Source organism: Xiphophorus maculatus, chromosome 8 (genome assembly GCF_002775205.1).
Source record: "Xiphophorus maculatus strain JP 163 A chromosome 8, X_maculatus-5.0-male, whole genome shotgun sequence".
NCBI classification, from domain to species: Eukaryota; Metazoa; Chordata; class Actinopteri; order Cyprinodontiformes; family Poeciliidae; genus Xiphophorus; species Xiphophorus maculatus.
Window position 1 is genome coordinate 8967644 of NC_036450.1, and position 22637 is coordinate 8990280.

General features: G+C 36.7%; 1 protein-coding gene across 2 annotated transcripts; it reads left to right on the top strand.

The window, feature by feature from the left end:
- Positions 1 to 283: 283 nt before the first annotated feature.
- On the top strand, positions 284 to 22569 carry LOC102217162 (patatin-like phospholipase domain-containing protein 7). 2 transcript variants are annotated; one of them, XM_023338620.1, is made up of 36 exons: positions 284 to 397; positions 772 to 875; positions 1004 to 1078; positions 1318 to 1405; positions 1529 to 1611; positions 1937 to 2037; positions 2122 to 2262; positions 2351 to 2510; positions 2854 to 2934; positions 3918 to 4046; positions 4170 to 4250; positions 4728 to 4857; positions 4948 to 5019; positions 5112 to 5188; positions 5345 to 5500; positions 5624 to 5701; positions 6853 to 7058; positions 7158 to 7289; positions 7448 to 7571; positions 9382 to 9495; positions 9584 to 9650; positions 9796 to 9945; positions 10823 to 10886; positions 11105 to 11273; positions 12765 to 12947; positions 13085 to 13203; positions 13286 to 13442; positions 14583 to 14699; positions 14788 to 14857; positions 15607 to 15723; positions 15840 to 15988; positions 16126 to 16278; positions 16426 to 16545; positions 18490 to 18574; positions 19081 to 19196; positions 20046 to 22569. In XM_023338620.1, the coding sequence occupies exons 2-36, from the start codon at positions 828 to 830 to the stop codon at positions 20154 to 20156; spliced, it is 4023 nt and encodes a 1340-aa protein (XP_023194388.1). In that variant the 5' UTR covers positions 284 to 397; positions 772 to 827; the 3' UTR covers positions 20157 to 22569. The 2 variants fall into 2 exon arrangements, with proteins under 2 accessions (XP_023194388.1, XP_005799750.2); XM_005799693.3 differs by having other exon boundaries at positions 827 to 875.
- The last annotated feature ends 68 nt before the right edge of the window (positions 22570 to 22637 follow it).

Genomic DNA, 22637 nt, shown 5'->3' on the forward strand with positions numbered 1-22637 from the left:
TTCATTTTGATTAATTTATAATGTTGGTTTGTTGGAGCTCTGTTTGCAATGGCGTAAAACTGGCGTAAAAGACGGATATCAACATCCTAAAAGTCAGTAGTAAGTGTTCAGGCAGGAGCCATTTAGCTCTGGTTAAAATAAAAGTGAAAATATAAGCAGACTTCACCTTGCTGAGGCGTCTAACTTGTAAAATTAGAACGAGACTTCCCATTTCAACGATAGTGAAACATGCTTCGTTCTTATTGGATACCTGTCTCAACGAAACCAAGGCAACAGCAGAAAGGGGCGGGTCAAAGCAGCTGACAGCATAAAGAAAACTTTGTTAGCGCGTTGCTAACAAATTTGTCTGTTCAGCGATGTAAATAATGGGAACCAGCACTTCGAAAATCCCATAAAAGTAAGCATTGTTACTCCTGTTTGTCTCGGATAACTGTAATGGTTAAATTAGCTATTGAATTTGGTTATTTTCTTTCACTAGCAAGACGGTAAACCCTGTTTAGGCAGCTGCTAGCTAATGATAACCCAAGCTAATAGTATTTATTTTTCTAACCACGTCGGAAAATCATCAGCTGTCAGTCGCTTTGTTTGCCTAATTACATGAGCATATCATATACTTATTTCATGAAACTGGAGGGGGCTACCGAATGAGGCTAATATTCAAATACAGGTTCCTCTTTTCAATTATTTCTTTCTATTTCTCCAGAGCACCGAGAAACCTTCACAAAATGGGACTTCTCTTTTTAAAACGCTGATATCCTTTTTTTTTTGTAGGTCACGTTTTATTTAAGTGTGAGGCTAATCGTTTACTGGGATTCTTGTTACACAGGATGGACTGTGCTGCAGATGAGAGGGAGCTGTGCCAATGGTCCAGTTCGGTATGCATAAAGCACAACTTCTTTTGATACCTATGACAGAAGAGACATTCATTCGAGTTCTTTAGTCAATGTGTGTTTTTTTTTATTTATTGGATATGCAAACTAGCGCTAATATCAAATATGTCTAGATGCTGACGGGCAGCAGGAGTGCTTTGAAGGCACGAGTTCAACAGTTTGTGGAAGAGAGGATGCAAACCACGATGGTAAGAATTATTGAATAATAATTAACTGACAACACTTTTCATAGCAGTTTGCTTCTTATTTCCCTTGTTCTGTGCATGCCAGAACCATTGTGCATAAAATACTAACTTAATGCTTGACTTTCTGTGATCTTGATGTTTATACTGGTAAAGAATCAACCAGTGTTTAATCTGACCTTACTGGTTTAAAATCTTATTGCTAGCTTGGATTATTTATCACATTATTTCTTGCGTACATCCAGCTAACAGGTGTACTGATCGGAGCAGCGGTCGCTGTCGTACTGATTGGGATTGTGGTGCTCTTCTATTACAGAAAAATCAAGCTTGCTCGTGAGTCTTCCAAACTCGTCCTAAATTACATATTGTTCAAATAAATATTCAATTTTATATTCCCCACTGAAGGAACTGTAATGTAATTGTATCTGCATTTTACTTTTTGATTCTCTGACAAAGGTGAGCAGCAGCCTGGTGTGCCCCAGTATCGTTTCCGAAAACGAGATAAAGTGCTTTTCTATGGAAGAAAGATAATGCGAAAGGTTATTTTTTCTATTTACATTTTTGTTGGCATGTCTGAAAACAGATATTTACATTTTGCCAGATTATGGTTTTCTAATTTACTTAGGTCTTGGGTTACTTTTCACATTTTTTTTTCTTCTTAAATAAATTACTGTACATGTCACTATAAACCTGATGTTTGTGTGACACAGCGACTGTAGAAATAGAGAAGTAATGTAAGACAAAAGGAAACCAAAATTTGATCTCTATATTGAGGCAATTCATTTTTTAAGCTTTTCAGTAATTTGGTGTACGTCTCAAAGAACAGCAAACTTGATTGTGTTCTCTCTGTCTTCTCTGCTCAAGGTTCAAACGCTGTCCTCTACTCCTCCCCCCTTCTCATCTTCAGTGTCAAAGCAACCTCAGCGCATACGCAAAAGAACCAAAGTTCTGAGCATAGCTCGCAGGTTTGCAACATTTTTACATGTTATTTACAGTGAAAAAAAAAACCTTCAGGTCTTGCTCTTAAATCGATTTCTCTGTTCTAACAGAATCTTGAGGATCCGTAAAGACCCACCCACTCTGCAGCATAAGGAACCTCCTTCATCTTTGCTCGAGGCAGATCTAACGGAGTTTGATGTGCAGAGTTCAAATCTTCCTTCAGAGGTTCTCTATATGCTAAAAAATGTTAGGTAAACAGTTTTACAACATCTTTGCTTATAAAATGTTGTTTCCCTATTAGACGGTATAATAATGCTTGTTTTGTTTAACTTCTTGTAGAGTCTTGGGTCACTTTGAGAAGCCTCTGTTCCTGGAGTTGTGCCGCCACATGGTGTTTGTTGAGCTTCAAGAAGGGGAAGTGCTTTTCAGACCAGGAGATGACGATGACAGTATATATGTGGTCCAGGATGGTCGACTTGAGCTCTGTGTTCAAGAAAATGTATGTCACCAACAACTACAAATAACTCTTTTTTAAAAATATATTCATAGTTAAAGTGGATTTAAGTTGGGTTTCAGTAATCCAGTCATGTGTTTTCTTATGTGCAACATATATCACTCTACAAACAACTGTTAGATTGCAATGTTCTGTTTAAACATTGATTTAAAAATGACTGGGAACACTTAATAAATATGAACAGCAGAGGGCACTAAAGTAACATCTAACTATATGGATTATAGAATATTTTGAAATGTAGTTTTTTATGACTACATTTTTTTTTGATGGCATATTCAAGCAGATGTTGAACAAATACTCAGTTTTATGGATGCTTTTACTTTTAAAGGATGGCACTGAGCCAGTGGTGAAGGATGTTCACCCTGGAGACAGTGTCCACAGCCTGCTCAGCATTCTGGACATCATCACTGTGAGCTCTTATTTATTGTCTCATTTTACATTTGACTGGCTTCTGTCCTCATTGGTGTGCTCATCTGACTATATCAGTTCAATTAGATCACCCACATTCCTTTGAGTAAATCTAGTTGAATAGTTTTATTTTCATTTTATTATCACAAATAATATGTTTACTCAACACCTCATAATTTCATGAACTGTTTGATTATAACTCAATATATATGTAAGATTACATATATATGTAATCTATATATAGATTACATATCTATATGTAATATCAGAGTGGAGATTCTGCTATCCAGATTATCTATTTAAAAAAATAGAGATTTGAGACTATGAAACACTTATAAGGGATATTAAAGTGAGAGAATCAGGCTATAAAAAATAAGCGTACACAGTTTTATAATGAAACTATATAATGATTGTTAAAAATAGAGAAACATTTTCATGGTATATTCTGTATAAATACAGTCCTTGCCAAAAGTATATATCCTTCATGAAGTTATCCACCTTTTCATGGCCTGTGTTCTGAAAACAGGTCAACCTTTGATCTTAAGAGTTTTCTATCATTTATTCTCTTTTTTTCAATTCACAGGTGTATATTATATAGTAGTCAAACACAAAAAACAGCAATAAAACTAAAATGCAGTGAGGTTTGTGGTTGTAAATTTAAGAGACGTTTGAGGGGAGTTAATATATATTGCATGGCTCAGTGTATAGATATAATTACATGAGAAGTTATTTCAATTTTCATGTAGTTACCCACTCCATAAGCAGCTTTTGAAACGTAGTTCAAGTTTAACATTGATGTGTAGATTACAACAGAATAAGCTTTTATTAGACCTGCAGGGTAAAATTCAGGTACATCCAGAGATGGAATAGACTGTATAGTAATGTTAAACATATAAAATAACAGGAAAATAGCACGTGTTGGTTATTCTCTTCTATTTCCAGAGTTTTTATTGTAGTTGAATTTGTCTTCTCTCTTATTTTCAGGGTTATCCAGCTCCGTATAAGACTGTATCAGCACGAGCTGCCACTCGCTCCACCATCCTGCGCTTATCTGCTTCAGCCTTTGAGTCAGTTTTTAAGAAATACCCTGAGACACTTGTTCGTGTCATCCAGGTATAAAAAGTATAACAATTAATATGTAATGTAAATATATTTCCATAAATTAGAAGCATTTACAAACTTGTGAAGAACATTTCTTGCTCTGTTTAATTATTCTTGACTTTGTTGGATTTGCAGATAATCATGGTGCGACTTCAGAGGGTGACCTTTCTGGCGTTGCATAACTATCTGGGCCTAACAACCGAGCTCTTCAATCCGGTAGGAGGGAAATTAATTGGTGCACGCATATTTGTGTGTTTACACAGAGTCACGCTGAGATGCTCATGCTGAATACCTAAGCTTGGCGTTTGATCAAATTACACATAACAAACATTAGAAAAGCATTTGCACACTAGATCACACACAGGGAAGCTACTTTTACAGATCATTAAGCACAGCTTTACAACTTCGTCATTCCTCCTGGTCAGGGAAATGTGAATAAAAATTAATGCAACCGTTTCACAAAAAATGGGGATTACTGACCTTTAAATCTTTTGGTTTACTGACTTTTTACCATCTGATAATTTCAGTAGTATGCACAAAGCCAAAAACCTTCCCAATCATTTTCTTCAAAATCAGTTTTTTTTATGTTTGGTGTACTCATTTGTGAATGGACCCTGCTCTTGGAGCTTACAATTCTATGTGCTTCTGAAGGTTAAAGACCTGAATTTATTTCTTATATCTCTTCTTTGGCAGGAGAGTCAGGCTGTGCCATTGTCCAATATAAACAGTGTGATGTCTGAGGTAAATTCTGGAAAGATGGCTCGTCGTCACCATTTCCAGGATGAGTTTCCACCTGTAACCAATGAGACCACTTCAGAACCAGGTATAACGATCTTACACATGCACACATTTAAAATTAAGCTTTTAATTTTTCCTGTTTGACCTGTTACTCGTACTATTTTCATTTTAAAAGATAGTGTTAAGGATAGTCCTCTAAACAGCAGTAGGAGGTCGCGGTCTGTCTCTGCACCCACTGATTGTGGAGGTGGGTCACTTTATTATTTTTTTCTGTCCTTCACGTTCTTTTTAAGAGAAATTATGATTGTAAAATTTCTTCTTTGGTATGCTGCACAACAGGAAATGACCTTAACATGGCTTGTGAACGAGCTCGTGTCACAATAGAGGAGGCTCCATCCAGTCCTCTTACTCAGAAAGTAAGACTTTACGGTTTAACTTCTCATTTATGTTTGCTCTAATGTTTCTCTGACAGGAGAAGCTTGGTGTGATATTAACCAGAAAGCTGCTATACCTCACAACTCTACAGCTGTTATTGTCTGATTTAAATGACTTTCTGGTGTCTGGCTTTGTAGTCTGCTCTAAAGAAGAATGTGACGATGCAGCAAACTCCGTCTGAAGTGTTCCACTACACTGACAGCGGAGGGCAGTCTGATGTCAGTAACATTGGTAAAAGCAGCACTCTCCTCCAGGCTGCTAAGAAAGACTTCCTGGGAGTCATCCAGCTGCAGGTAACTGTATCAATACAAAGACATCTCAATAAATGGGAATCTCATATCATCCTATTCTAAGATGAAATATTATTTTTTTATGCTGTTGTAATGAAGGTGTTAATTTAATAACATTTTTTGTAGGACCCCAGTTTACTTGATGGCAGAGTGACCCTTCACCATGTTAAGGCTGGTTCTGTTGTAGCTCGTCAAGGAGACCAGGTTAGAGAAAACTTTTAAACACAGCTTTTTTTTATACTAATTTTTATGATTGTTCTCAATTTCTGTTCACTGTTCGTTAGCTGAGTTGTTTTTAGTTATACTTATCACAGGAGGTAATAAAATGTCTAGCAAAGCTGTTTGCCAAGACATTTTAACTTTTGAAAAAACACATTTTCTCTAAATGATGCTGCATTTGAAATATAATCCAGTTGGTTGATTTAAATCCAAATCCATTTTATTTATAAAGCATATTAAAAATTTTAGCCAAAGTGCTGTGCATAACCAAAACAGATCAAACCAAATAAAAACGATAATAAAATCAAAAATAAAACATACTTTAAAGACAGTATGACAGAAATCACAATAAACCAACTCGTACTGTGTAAGAAGCCTCTGAAAACAAATGTTTTTAAGAGAGTTGAGATGTTTGCAAGTTGAGCAGCACAGTTGAAGTTTGTGGATTACATCCATGAAAATCCTCTCTGCCTGAACCAAATGACTCCTTCTGTTTCTGATTCTTATTGGGCATTTTGTGAGATCAGACTGGTGACCAGGATGAGGAGGAAATGCCAGGCTGCTGTGGTTGTGTACAATTCCCCCGCACACTACTAATTTAACTGTTTGTTGAATTAAAAGAACTTTCAAATGTTTGTTCGTACTCCAATCATCCAACCTAATAAACACCACCAAATACAAGTTAATTTCAGAAGTTTTTTTTTTTCAGGGGTAGAAATGATTTGCCAGGTATTTATTTGTTAATTGGCACAGCCCACATGTTCAACTTTGCTGCTCAAACAAACCCCTTTCCAAGAGTATAAGATTTAGTTCAAAATAGCACTCTTGCAACAAATAATTGTGCTTTTCTTTTTTGTGTTAAATTTATGTAACATACCATTTTTTGCAAGGGATTTTTTAAAGAGACCATAAGTTAGATATTTTGTATTTACATATTCATTTACTTGTCCTGCCAATCTGCCTTGTGATACTTTCATTAGATTATTGGGTCTTCTGATCAAAGTGCAGAAGACAACATACAGTTGATACTTAAACAAACATCAGGCAGATTTTTTTGCTGTCAAATAAACATCCATCATCAAACTCTCAAACTCAAAAATTTTCCCTAAGTTGACTCGTTTCTGTTTGTTTTCTAGGAAGTGAGCATCCAGTTTGTGATCTCCGGCCTCCTTCATGTTTATCAGAGGATGATTGATCGTGAAGAAGAAACTCGTTTGTTTGTGACGCATCCTGGAGAGCTTGTGGGTCAGCTCGCTGTGTTGACCGGAGAGCCTCTCATATTTACGGTTCGAGCCCAGAGAGACTGCAGCTTCCTCTCCATTTCCAAAACCCACTTCTACGAGTCAGTCCTGTTTACGATCATGCTCTCATATTGTGTTAAAGCTCATAATTTAATAGCATTCTTTAATTTCTCCATTCCTTTGTTTCTTTAATTCTTTAGGATAATGCGTGTTGAGCCAAAAGTAGCCCTGAATGTTGCTCACACCGTCTCCAGGCGGATGTCGTCTTTTATCAGACAGATAGACTTTGCCCTTGATTGGATGGCTGTGGAGGCTGGCAGAGCTGTTTACAGGTTTTTGTCATGAAATCTTTGCCATTTTTATAAGCATTGTCTACATTAATGAATGGATAAAGATGAACATCCCAAAAAAATAAGTTAATAATTCAGCATATTCAACTAATTAAGATTTATTTAACTAAATTAAAGCTATTTAATTTACTTTTTTCTAGGCAGGGGGAAAAATCAGATAGCACGTTTATAGTGCTGAGTGGTCGACTACGCTCTGTGATCAGGAAGGACGACGGCAAAAAGGAGCTGATAGGAGAGTATGGCCGTGGTGACCTGATTGGAGTGGTAAGACATGAGGCAGAAAGTATTTTTTTTTTTTTTTTATGTGGAAAATCAGAGAAAAAAAGGAAAATTTATCTTTATTTTTATCAATTTTATTTTAAAACAATGCCAATATGTACAGTGACGAAGAGGAAAGCATGTTTTTCTGAGTTTACCGTGAGACAGCTGCAGCAGAGAGTAGCAAATCTCCATAACAACTAATAGGGGGTCACAAAATTTTCCAAGGACCACAAACGGGCCCAAGAGCCTCACTTTGGACACCCTTACACTAGATGTTGTAACACTGATGTTTACTTCAGTATTGCTTGCCAATGTGCTAAATAAATGTGGGGGAAATACAGCTGTTTAAAACAAGATTTACATTTAGTTTATTAAATTATTTTAAAAAATGTAAAAACAGTCAATTAGAAAAAAAACAACATTTTATTAAAAATGCATCTCAAAAGTATTTATTTATATGACTTTCAAAAATCAGTAATCAAACCCTTTTTATTTTAGCTGTGCAACTTTTTACACGTTGAAGTTTTATTCTCCCCAGATTCAAGTTTTGCTCTTTATGGCTAAACTCTGTGTTAAAGGCTATGCTGTTTATAGTTTTTACACCTGGGCTACTTTTTTAAAGCTAAACCTCTTAGTTAGCCTCACCTGCCCTCCCACTTGCTGTGGTGACGGGTTTCTGCCACAATGCTTCTAATAATACCTGTGCTGATGGATGCTATGGTTACTGCTACTTGGAGGAGGAAAGCTGTCATTGCAGCTGTTGTAGTAGTGAAAATAAGGAGGTGGTGGAGGTGTCTAGCACTCAAAGACACATTTAGCCTCAGTGTATTGACGTCAGCTCTTCTTGATGAAATGAAATGAAGACAACTCATTTACAGCTCCTTTTTTCACTTTGTTTCACACTGTGCTATTACAGGACTCATAAACAGTAAACGAGTGTGTAAGGTATAACTGATTCATATCTTGAAGGAGCTGAATAAGGCGTTTTTTGTTTTTTTTTCATAAGTTAATAATTTCCTGCGCTCTTAATGAAATTTCTGTGGTTTGCTTTGGTCTAAATGCTGCAAGGGTAAAGTGCCTTGGCACCCCTCTAACTTGTTTAGGTGAGTTATAGACCTTAGATCAAATAGGCTACCTGCCCACGCCTCTTATAGATTATAAGAGGGTACAAGCTCTGGGCAAACCGAGAGCCTACACTCAAGCACACCAAGACATTTTACTAGTAGTGACATTTTTGTGAAGACGGAAGTCTTTGAGGTCATTGTTGTCGCACCAAACAAGTAGTGAAATATGTTGATCACTGCAAGCAGTGCTGGGTTGACCTAAATTGAGAGCTTTTCTCTACTAATGTGCAAGTATGGAAATGTACGATTCACATGATGCTCCACAGTTTTGAGTAAAAAGATGCTCAAAAATCCTTGAAGCATTTAGCTTTAATTACATTGCATAATCTCACTCTGAAACATTTGCTACTCTCCAACAGTGAGTTTTGCATTCCTCACTGCACATGGTGCCAAGACAAACCTTGTTTCTCAGTTCAAGTTCAGTTCAAATTCTGTAGTGATCAGTTTTGGAGAGAAACATTTCCTTCATATGAAGATCAGCAGTACTTTGCCTGACTTGAATGATAGGTTCTCTGGTGTTTGCCACTTTGAAAAGTAAGTTAGAGTAATCTACCTCTATACTACACCATATTTACACCATATTTACACTAATCGCCTTTGAGAAAGATAAGATATAGCAAAAATACAAGATACAGCAGTTGTGAGATATTTTGTGGGGATTTTGTTTAAAGCAACAAATGTCTCTATAGGTGGAGGCCTTGACCCACCAGAACCGAGCCACAACTGTTCACGCTGTTCGAGATTCAGAACTGGCCAAGTTACCAGAGGGGGCGCTCAACTCCATCAAGAGGAGGTTCCCACAGGTACTCATGATCTAAACTACTTCATCAGTGTTTTACTGATGCTTTTATTAAAAAGCAAAACTGGTTATAAAACATTTTGATCTCATAGGTCGTCACAAGGTTGATCCATTTGTTGGGTCAAAAGATTCTTCAGCAGGTCAATGTTCCTCTTTCAGGTGTGTGCTTGGTTTATAATGTTACTTTCTCATGATGTTACAGTACACCAATGGTGATGCTGAATGTTTAGTTGCTTAGATATTGAGTTTTGTCGATGCTTTTGTTTAATTGAGGGACATGTCTACAATTTAATGATTTGTTCAGCTCGTAGCTTGGCACTCCACACTCCAGGGAGCAAGTGGGATGCGGGGAATCAAGCCTCCAACCTCTCTACTGTCACAGTCCTGCCTGTATCAGAAGAGGTGCCTTTGACTACCTTCACCCTGGAGCTGCAGCATGCCCTCATTGCTGTAGGTAAGACAAAGGTCACACTGACATGATGCTTTCATTTTACTCTTATGTCATTCCACGTAAAGTATTTATTAAAATTAAGCCATGTCATCTATTGTTATTACTAGTTTATAAATTGAAATCAAGCTAAAAGGGGAAGACACAAAGTCAGTCTTCTTGGAAAGGAAATCTTTCTCTTGAAGCAGAAAACTATTTGTTGTGATAATTGGTGTGGAAATCTTGTTCTGTGAAAAGTTAGCACAAAGAAAGCAGGTGGCTATTTCTCTAAGGAAATTTCCAGTATACATAACAAAGCCATAGAAACATGATTCGTTAGGATTACTGACGATGGACTGTTAATGACTTTTAACCACTTATACTGGTTTGAGCTGTGACTGAGCGTGTCAGGACAGATTTGTTTTGGTGACTCCATTGCTTTGTATGCAGCATGTAGCTAGAAAATTTACCCTTTTAAAGTTTTCATTTTAATACAGTCAGCTTTTAAGTCTTTAAAGAAAAAAAATTAAATAGGCACACATGTATACAGTTGATGTAAAAATTGCGAACTGCTTAACATATTAATTAGGGAAAATATAAAAAGAATTAAAGCTGTGATTAACCTGTTACATAAGTGTGCAAATTCTTAAGCGAATAGTTTAAATAATTAATTCCCTTTAAATTCACCTGATTAACCTGGTAGATGAGAAGAACCTTTGTAAGATACTGGGGCTGAATATTGCCACAATGAGATGTAGCATGCTGGTGCTCTTCTCCCAAAGAAACATGAGCAAGGTCATAGAAAAGTTTTAGATTTAACAGGGGGCTGTAGACTTCTGGGATCTACTGTAGAAGTTGCTTTGAGAAGACATTGATCGGGTAAATGTAATTTGATCTCCCGCAGGACCAACTCTTCTGCTGACAAGTGACATTATCAAGCAGAGGCTTGGAGCTGCAGCTCTGGATAGGTATGTTAATGTCAAAACTAAAGTTTATTTGAGAGTTTCATATTTACATTTGTTACACCTTAGGTTTTCCCAGAACATGCGTTAGATATATGGAAAGTATTTCCTTTGCTACCGCTGTTGCTCTCTCAATTATGTTTAAACTTGCTTTATTGACACAAGAGGCAAAAAAAAAAATGGATCTACTGTATACTTTATTTATGGACTCGCTTTGTCTTTAGTGTCCATGAGTACCGTCTGTCCAGCTGGCTGGGCCAGCAAGAAGACATACATCGCATAGTTCTGTATCAAACCGACTACACATTGACCCCGTGGACTCAGCGGTGCATCCGTCAGGCTGACTGCATCATTATTGTGGGACTTGGGGAGCAAGACCCTGCTGTTGGGGAGGTGAGATGGAAAGACTTGACTGCAAACAGAGAGAAAATGGAGGTCATACTGATGCATGCAAAAAGTGTTTTTAATAGCTGTTTTTTTTATCATTAGCTGTATTACAATGTAAAGTCTGTCTTGTAATTGTTTTTCCAACAAGAGCAACTTAAAAATAGTAATTTGTAATTAGAGTGAAGTCGTTTTATTGCCTACTTTAATAGTTATCAGTCATAACTGAACCTTTCAGAGTCAAATACTTACCATTCATAAGTTAAAGTTGTCTGATCTGCACTGATGGAGAACATTGTGTTCAAATTGTAACTAATTTTGTCAACATGATCTGAACCTCAGAATTATTTCTATCATCTAACTTTGTTCTTGCAAGCAGTGCTCTAAAGAATCAAAGTTGTTTGAGTTCAAAGGTTGGTTATACAAAGTCTTTTATTTCTAGAAGTGCTCAGTGCTTTAGATTTTTGGCAGTAGCTTGACTCTGCATTTTTGTTTTTTTTTATATGCGAGTGGATATTTTAAAGTAGTAGTAACACATCTTGTAGAAGGACAGTTTAGGACAGTTTCTCCTCCTCAGTTTTGCTTAGGATCCTCATAGTGTCATTTTTTGAAATTTTCTGGATTTTATATTAAGAAGAAATCTGAATATAACAATCACCTCTACCATCGATGACTGTCTAATGTAATATGAAGGCCACTTCTGACCATTATTCAGTCGAATCAGGTTGTGGCCTTCTTGTTTAACCATTGTAATGGCTGAATCGGTTCAGGGTGACTTGTGTTTAACCCCTAATTATGTTTGAGAAATGAGCAAAGATTGGACGGATGCTGTGAAAGAGAGTCCATGTTTTAAAGTGCATGTAGGACTGACGAAAGAGAGGTAATCTCCTCTAAAGGGGAGCGGAAAAAGGAATGTGCCCCTGCTGACCAGGAAATGGAAGCAGAAATTGAAAGACGGATCAATATTTATCCAAAATCAGAATGAGTCATATCTTTGGCTTGGTTTTTATCTTTGGGGCAAACACCTTCTCTACAAAAAAAAAAAAATCACATCCTGATCTTAACACTATCTTCAGCAGAGGCAGAAGGGGGTAATTTGCTAATAATCTGATCAGACCATTATCTTGATTTCTTTAATCAAAATGTTCATTAAGGAGTTGATTAGATAAAAGGAAAAACACATGGAGGGTAGCATGCTTTTTTAAATTTGCAGTGGCATTAAGTGTTATTTAGAAAAGTCAGTCATAACATGTGGTTTTGGGCTGATGTAAGAAACTTCAGTATCTAAGGATTACCTGTTACAAATCGATCATATAGATCCATGCTTTATTTATGACAATTTACCAGCAGAAATGCTATTTCTGCCTGTTTACCTCTGTTAAGTTTTCCAAACTTTTTTTCACCAAGTGCTCATCCATCTGTGTTGACATCACACAGGAAAAAGTGTCAAATGTAAAATGTTCTGAAACATCTGTGCTCGATGGCTCTCTCCCCCCTCAGCTGGAGCGCATGTTAGAAGGAAGTGCAGTGCGGGCCCAGAAGCAGCTGGTGTTATTGCACCGAGAAGATGGTCCTCCTCCCCAAGGAACTGTGAACTGGCTGAACATGCGAAGTTGGATCTCCAGGCACCTCCACCTCTCCTGTCCCAGAAGGGTCTTCTCTAAGAGGAGCCTCCCCAAGCTGGTTGGAATATTTCATCTATCGAAGCACCTTACGTAGTCCAATTTGGCCCAGCTGCGCTTCAGCATTCTCAGTCTACATTACCGTCGTCATTTATTCACTCGTTTCTCTTAACTTTCGTTTCTTTGCTGTTTTTGCAGTTGGAGCTGTACCAGCGTGTGTTTGAGAAGCCTGCAGACCGTCACTCTGACTTCTCCCGTCTGGCTCGTGTTCTCACGGGTAATGCCATCGCTCTTGTCCTCGGAGGGGGAGGGGCCAGGTAAACCATTTCCTCAACCAGTCTTTTTACACAAACACATGGGAGTCAATGTCCTGTTTCATCTTCTCCGTCTCCTAATCAGGGGTTGCTCCCAAGTGGGGATCATGAGAGCGCTGTGTGAGGCCGGCATCCCAGTGGACCTGATCGGTGGGACTTCGATTGGAGCGCTGATGGGGGCTTTGTATGCTGAGGACCGCAGCCTCAGCCGCATGAGGATAAGAGCCAGAGAATGGGCAATGGTGAGACCGATCTACATGAGCTATGCTCATGTAGATTACAATAAAATCTAACACTGTCGCAGTGTTGTCTGGCCTTTAGACAGTTTGGATTGTCAATGTGGAAAGAGAACATGTATACATATTTGTTTGCAATTTGATAAAAAAAATTCACTGCTAAATTGCTTGCTACATTTATTGGCACCCCTAGTAAAGATTTAATTTGAATACATGGAAAAAATTCAGTTCAGACTCCCTGCTGGTCCAGTTATTTTTACCTTTGTTCTTATTACTTTGTACATTGATTTACATGATGAGCTTTTTCATACATCTGGGGTTCCATGAAACTTTTGCCATGTCTTTATGTTCAAATTGTACTTTAGGTGCAAATAAACATATAGAAGAGATGTATTCAGCATCAGCTACATTTGTTTGTTCTTCTGTTTGTGCATTAAATATCGACTCGGTTACCAACATCCTGCTCACTGTTTATAGCGTATTACTATTTTTAACCAGGCAGCTGAAGCACAGCAATCAAGTGATTATTTCAGTGCTTTAAAGAAACATGTACATATTTAAACTATTTTGTAACAGGAGCTTTTTTTTCTTATTTTTTGCAAGCACAATATCAAAAACCTCAATCGTTTCAGGAACTTTTGTGATTACCAGCTGCTGCAGTAAGATGTTGTTCAAGGCTCTTCGACATTTTAAAATGATCTTTGCTACAGGTGTGACTAATAGTGTCTAAACCTTTTGTTCAGATAACTTGTATCTTTGAACTGAACAACCTGAGTCGACGAAAGGTTGTTCAGATTAACTGATTAAAGTAGCATACAAGAAGCTGAGTAAAGTTTCCACTTCCTGCTAATGTGAACTGAAAATCCCTCACTCTTTAGGATTTTTTTAACATTTCATCTGTCCCTAGAGACAGCAGACTGCAGGCAAGGTTTTAAATACAGTTTTTATTCCTGACCTTTTTTATGTGGTTTCATATCATCTAGATGTGTTTTGGTAAAAAGCAGTGGCCATCTTGGGTGTTAAAAATAACATTTATGAAAAGATGGTTTGTAAAATAGTCGGTTAAAAAAAGGAAAATAGTTGCTTGTGGCAAGACAAATACTGTCATTACTTAATGAAAATATGTCTTTTACTCTTCTCCAAAAGGAAATGACCTCAACATTTAAGAAGGTTTGGGATTTCACATATCCTATGTCCTCCATGTTTACTGGTGCTGGCTTCAACTCCAGCATCAGTAAAGTGTTTCAAAGCAAACAGATTGAGGTGAGCTAGAAAATGGACGTATACAGTATATCTTATATGTTATTTTATACTGTTCTAATTATTTTATTTAATATTTTTTTAAATGCAGGACCTTTGGATCCCATATTTTAATATTACTACTGACATTAGTGCTTCAGCCATGAGAGTACACACTGATGGCAAGTATTGAATTTGTGTGTTTGATTCTCTCTCATTTTCTCTTCTCTTTTGTATTAATTAATTTGTTGGGTCTTCTTTGCTTGGAGATTTACCCAAATCAAAAGTTCAGGAAATGTTTCTTCATTAGGCAATGCCTGCAAATAAAGGTGGTTTAATCTGTATTTACTTATAAACATTATATCCAACTCGAGTTTAGTGGCTTTTGCTTTAAACACAGTTTGTGGCCAGCACAATTATCAGCATCCCTATGAAAGATATGAACAAAAACCTTAAACAAAATTATTGCTATGCAATAATTATTGCTATGCACTGTCTAGTTTTATTTGTCAAAGTTTCACTTGATTTTCTAAATATATTTTATTTATTTAATTGTAGGTTTGATGAAGTGTAGGGAAGTAGTTGCTTAGTTTTAGCTTTTCTTGATTTAAGATCAACCTTGGTGTGGTTTACTAATTATAATTTCCAAGATGCTCTGATTAAGTGGATTTATTTGTGTACTCTTAATATAGTTTTATATATATATATTATATTTGTTTTTATAAGAGTTGTTGCCAATAATGGTGACTTTAAGGAAAAAAAAAATCTTAAAATATGTTTTTGCTTGAATAAATCTTCTCAAATACACATTATTTCAGGGAATATTTAATATTGAAGCTTTTTGCACACGTTTACCACTCAATAAATGCAGTGGTCCCTGTATGTAATTTTTAAAATACAGTTAAATAAAATGTTCTGTTTTCTGTTTTAGGTTCTCTGTGGCGGTACGTTCGAGCCAGCATGTCTCTCTCAGGATATCTGCCCCCTCTCTGTGACCCCAAAGATGGACACCTGCTGATGGATGGGGGCTACATCAACAACCTGCCTGGTTTGTTAAGCTCACCCTTTCAGTTATCAACATATTACAAATGTTCTTTCTGTACCTCAATATGTGTTTCCTTTTTTTCTTTCCTTTTTTACTTGGGCTACCTTCGATTTTCCCAGCTGATGTGGCGCGCTCCATGGGGGCCAAGGTGGTGATAGCTATTGACGTGGGCAGCCGGGATGAAACCAACCTCACTAATTACGGCGATTCGCTCTCAGGCTGGTGGGTGCTATGGAAACGCCTGAACCCCCTGGCGGAGAAAGTGAAGGTGATGAATTGATTAACGAATAAAAACCCAACAAACGGTGGGAGGAGGTTGCCAAGAAATAAACCAAATCTATGAATAACAATGAAGATATTTATGGAGGTGGGTTTTTTGTTTGAGCTTCAAGTTGATTTCAACAGGTGTTGAACATGGCAGAGATTCAGACTCGGCTGGCGTACGTATGCTGCGTGAGGCATCTGGAGTCCGTTAAAAGCAGCGACTATTGCGAGTACATCAGGCCGCCAATTGACAGATATCGGACTCTGGAGTTTGGCAAGTTCGATGAGATAGCTGTAAGTTTGAGACACACTTGGCTTTTTGTTTAAACTAACACTCTACTGGTTATGGATTGTAAAATCTGGTTTCTTTTCAATCCTAAGATTGCCTGGTGGGTTTTTATGATATATTCTTTCAGATTAGTGAATATTTGTGTGTTGTAGGAAGTGGGCTACCAGCATGGCAAGACCGTGTTTGATGTGTGGAGGCGGAGCGGTGTCGTGGAGAAGATGATGAAAGACAGGCACCAAGAGGAGAGCCGCAACACCCAAAGCAAGAGCAATGTAAGCATGGGAAGTGTTGAAGTGATGTATGGAGCACACACTAAATTTGTGATAAATTAGTTTTTATTTGGAGCAGCGGAGGTTAAACTTCTATACCATTTCTGCAACGAAATGAACATTCAATAATTATATTAATTTTCCACAAGTAAGAAAACGTTCTCTCTCCTTGATGACAATTTATTAAAAAATGTTTATTGAAACATGAAACAATATTCCCACAATGAATCTTGGTGATGTCTGCATCTTGATATTTATTTGTTTCATCAAATATAATCACAATTAAACATTTCAATTAAATAATGTGAAATTCGTTAGATTCAGACAAAAATCATTAATGAAAACCAGTTTCCATCTTGTTGAGTCCCACTCTTGATGTAAAAAAAATCCTCTCTGGATCTGACTTCTATCACTATTTAGAAGAGGCTACATCCTTACAAAACAAAATAAGACAGTGACAAATTAACTTCAAAGTGCTGCAGTTACATGTGCAATAAAATGAGAGCAGAATTGACATGTTCAAAACTCAGCAGCAACAAAACAGCAGAAAACTTATGCACCTTATTTAAAAATGAAGGCAAGAATGGAGCTATTGTTAGGGTTTCAGATTTGAACAGTGATGCTGTCTTCTGACCAACTCCCATTTTTATTCTTTAAAACAACAGCCTTCCCACACAGACATTTAATGATGTCTTGCTATTTTCAGATCGTCTTGTAGGATGTATCTCAAGAAAAATAATGCATGTCTTTCCCTTTAAAAATCATGTTGCTTAAAAAAATTCAAGGCAAATAAAAAATACTTTGCTATAGAAACAAAACATGAAGATTTGATTTAAAAAAACTGGGTTAATGAGATCCTATTTTGAATATTAAATGTTTACAACTGGTATAAGTTTTAGTTCTGTTCTGTCTTCTATGCAACTTTTAAGGAAGCTAAACAAATATGGATTATGCATTTAAGAAATTTCTCACCATATTGTTGGTAAGAATTTGGTGGCAACAGCAAAAGTTTTTCAACTATTTTGCACATTTATGTCTTCACAGCTTCTGGTTATTTCATCTCAACCTTTCACACATACAGTAAACTTCTGGTATGTAATCTTACCAGAAGTTTATATGCACATGAAAATAGACATGCTTTTTTTTGCCCCCGGTGTCTGAAATGAAATCAGACCAAACTTCTCTTGTTTTAGGTCGGTTAGAATTGGCTAAATGCTGAAAGAATGAGACAAAGAATGTGTCCGAGATTTATTTATTAATGTATTCAAAATCAGATGTTTACATACAGAATGGTGACAAGGGAAAGCTAAAAATCTAGCAAAAATATTCAAACTACGTTAATATTTTTCTCCGTCTTCACCGTGACATGATTGCAAGAGCTTTTTGCAGACTCCATTGGATTTATGTACCACTTTCATGCTGCACAGACAGATGGAACCTGCAGATGGAGTACGAAGATGAGGGATTACAGTTCTTGTTAACAACAGATGCAGTGATCCATGCATGTTATCTTAAATGAGCATCTCTGTTCCCCAGTCACAAAAGTCATAGCTGAGAGTTTCTGTTCATTTCATCTATGGGGAGCTGACTTGTTTTATCTTCCAGTCCTGATCCGTACTTCTGTTCTTTCCAGCAAATACATTTGTATCGATTAGGTATTTCCTGCTTGAACTCCTTTTGGATTGAGTTATTACTTAAAGTTGTGCATTATTTTGGTCAGGAAAGCCTTGAGTGACAAGTGAGGACTCCGAGCGCAAAACAAAACGAAGATGCATTGTCATCAGGTTGTCGGTCAAATTTATCCCTTGCATGTCACATTAGACTGCCAAAAAATGGCTGACGGCTAGATGACGGTTTGAGGCTTAAAATGTCTGGTCCAAAAAATAAAAACTAAGCTAAAAAAACATAATTTCTGCTATTTATGAGTTGAATTTGTGTGTCTTTCAGGTGGTGACATGTCCCAATGCTTCCTTCACTGACCTTGCAGAAATCGTGTCTCGCATCGAGCCTGTCAAGCCTGCGGTGGTGGATGGTAAAACTCCTGACACATAATTCAGCACTGCCACTTTCAGCAACACATCATGATTCTTCTAAAAATGTGTTGACATTCTGTCTGGTAGATGGATCTTTTACATCTCTACACTTCTTCTGTTTTATTTTTGTTTTTTTTTATCCATCAGCTGACATGTTTTGCTGAAAAGATCAAATTAACTGCTGTATCCATTAGAACTGGGTGTGCACAGAGAAAGGATTTTTTTGTTATTATATCTTAATGAGAAAGTAGACACAGAAGAAAAGAAAAATGTGTTTTGATTCTTTAAATCAGGCATTTCTGTAAAAAAATACAAAAAAATTATCTACCTGAGCTGGTAAATTCTTCTCTCAACCCTCATTGTGTCTGTTGTTACTATTTGAATTCACGGGTTTTAAACATTTTAAATCAGTTGCATGTATCTTGTCCACAGTTCACATAATATTTTCTTTTTCACCCACAACCTGCTTCCTTTTATTCTGTCCTCCACTGTTTCCCCTCCCCAGAAGAGTCAGACTATCAGACTGACTATGAAGAGGAAGCATTGGAGAGTGCACTTTCTGATGTGGAGATGTATGGTCACTATGGGGAGCACACTGAAGGGGAGGAGACGGCTGACACGGTGTGGACTTCTAGTAATAACTCTGGAGCATCCCTTTCTTTAATCACAGTACTTTTGAAATATGCTTCACATGCTAAACTGTTTCCTTTAAAATTATAATTTCACTTTTTATTACCCTGTGTATTCATTATTTCTGGCAAAGACAGCTTTTTTAAAATCTTCTTTGTACAACATAAATAATTAGATTTATTTATTTATTTTATTTATTTTTTTACATTCTCGCATCATGTTATAAGACATTATGGATACTCCTGTTCTGACCAGCATTGTTAGGTGTCAGCAGAAAGCATTACATTATGAAGCAGTGCAGTTGTTGGGTGAAACTTATCAATAGTGAATGAAAGCAGCTAAAAGTTCCACTCTCCTCTGATTGGTCACTAATTAAAGTTTAACTAGACTTAGACTTAGACTGACTTTATTATCATTTTGCATGCACAGGGTGTATACAGAACGAAATTTCGTTGCATACGGCTCAGAACAATGTTTTGAGGTTCTAATGTTATGAGGTTACTCTGGGATATAAATCTAAATATAAAATATAAAGTGCAGGAATGACAGTAAAATAGAAGTTATTTAGCTCTGTACATGTGCAAGGTATGAAGTGGAGACCAGTTTTTGAGTGCAGTCCAGTTAAGAGTTCAGCAGTCTTATGGCAAGTGGGAAAAAGCTGTTTAAATAATTATTTAAACTATTTAAATAATTTGTAAAACCTTTTAGTCCACATAAAGATGAAGAAAATGGCTTATTGAAATGAACAGCACAGGTGGAGATTTTCACAAGACTATTTGGTCTTTTTTTTTTTTTTGGACCATTTTTAACCCTGCATTTTATCTCATCTCTGACTTTCAGGATGAGGAACAGGAGGAGAGAGGATTCCCCAGCGGGGAGCCTCCGAACGTCTCCTTCAGTCAACAAGAGCAGCTGAAGACGCCTACAAATCCGTTTCAAACAAGCCATTAAGAAAACAACCGTCTGAGCAATACCCAAACAGGTCATCACAATTAATCCTCTTTCTTTGGCTGATCTCTCATATTGAGATATAGTTGATGTGAACTTCTTAAAGCTTTATGTGAATCACAGCTATTCAGTGGAAGATGAAAGGACAAGTGAAGAAACTTGTATTTCTGTGAAATACTCATCACTGAGGCAATGTTAAGAAAAAGGTTGATTCTGTCATGATTGACCCTTTTGGTTTAGCTTAGATTTAGCTTTTAGGTTTAAAGTAGTCGGGAATTCACTGTCATATTGTTGTTTTATTTTCTGTGCATTACTGCTGTCTACAATGATTATTTAAAGAAAGCACCCCTCTTTGTGGTCATACATGGAAATATAAACCTCAAACACACATTTTAAATCGAGAAGAACTGAGGCACGAAGGAAACATTGTAAGGCAGAGAATTTTTGCTTAATTCTACCTGAAAATATTTGGATTTCCAGGCCAGTAAGAGTGTCTCAAAACATTTAACCCTCCCAGGCAATGATGGGGCAGCAGTTTTATGTTGGTTGTTTTTTTTGTTTTGTTTTTTTAAGGGGTCTAAAAAAAAACAGTACTTAATGGAACCAAATCAATGGAGCTCTACAAGTTTTTAGTTTAGGTAGTTTCATTCAATTGTAGTTTTATAGGCACAAGTTATGATGGCATTTATTTTCAAACATGAACCAAATTGCACCAAGCTATTTGACTGCTGGATATAATTTGAGTTGACCAAGTAATGTTATATGTTTAGATTCTGAAACTCAGAGGTTCAGGCTACTTTAAAGGTCAGTTATTTATATTTATATTATTTCACTGTTTAGGTTATCTACAATGATCTTTCCTATTTTCATGCTTAACAGTGAAACTTGCATAAAGATGAGAATTTGATATAAATCTAAAATTGTTTCTTCTCGAGGCAGAGTTGCTGTTGTTCGAAAGAAGAAAATAACCACTGCTTAAAATGATAAGTTATTGCTTTATTTCATAACATTTTATCCCTTCATCATGCAAGGAAAAGTACAGAAATGTACATGCAGCAGATCAGATTCATATAGAGCTTACCTGACTTAGTATAGTTAACATTGATTTATACATGGAAGCATTGATTGGGTCACCTTAAAAAGTCAGAGCACAAACTGTTCAGGAATTTTGTTATGAATTTTGTTATGCATTTACATAGATATATGCTAACTGGAGCACGTGACCAAAAATTCAATCAGAAAAGCTGTTTATCCTGTAAATAAAAAAAAGTTTTGAAAATTGTTGCCAACATGCACTCCAGATGTAAGGACACAGGCTGGTGTTGCAAAATGTTATTATGGAAATAAAATACCCAGAAGCCTCTGCCTTAACATAATATATATGTACAGTATTTTCTTCCTGACATATTTATAACAAAGGGGACACAAATCTCTTGGAAAGTAGCACTAACTTAGAAATGCAGCACAAAACAAGCAGCAAACTGTCCAGTGACGGCTATCGGCACATTTTTGTTATTCCCGACATGCCAGGGACATGCAGGGGGAATTAATAATGGTGGTCCACTTCAAAACACGAGTTTCCCTGTTGGCTGCTTAGACAGCCTCCTTCCTGTTTGTGTTCTGACTTGAGTCTATCAGACACAGACTTGGCAGCAGACAATGTGACTTTGAAGCTCATCTTGTCTGCAGACAGACTATTATAACAATCTGTCTTTAGGCAAATGATTTATCTTGACATATTTGTTAGGCACCTTCCTTACATCATATTAGATATGTTTAAATACTTGTATAAATACAAAGGTAATGGACCTTGTATGAACCATAACTACAGTATTCCAACACTAAGGTAATATCAAACTCGAAAGCATGTTCATTCCAAGTATCATGATTTATTTCACCCCTGATACTGTACACCACCTTGAAACACACTCTTTGAAGGTGTGATATTTACTACTGGTGCTACAAGTGCCTGCAGCCTTACATGTGTGGACATTGGGAGAAAACCTGTTATAAACACTATGGATGTGTTGTGAATATGTGAACACTGGAAAGAAAAAAAAAAGTTGCTATTTACCAATGAGATGATGATGAGGTTTGCATTTTTTTCTTTTTCCTTTGAAGCCTTGCACAGTGACTTTTTGTTTGGCAGGAGGATCGATGTTTCACTTCTTTATTAAATGGGTCATTGTAATGAATCAGCTGCTGAAGTAATGTATGGAGCCCTGCCATGAAGATAATATAAAACGCCTTAGATGACCTATATGACGAAAATTATTTATCATGCACTTGTTTTACGCTCATGTTAATAATAATGATATTGTATGAGAATGTTTACTAACGAGCCTACAGCATATTGTCTATATATTTGTTTTGTTTGATCAGATGTTATTAATAAACCTGGTTTTCTTTTCTCTTTTATGACTCTTTTTTTCTTCCATTTTTAAGTTTAATGTGATAGAATTGTGCCTAAGCAGTTTAATTATC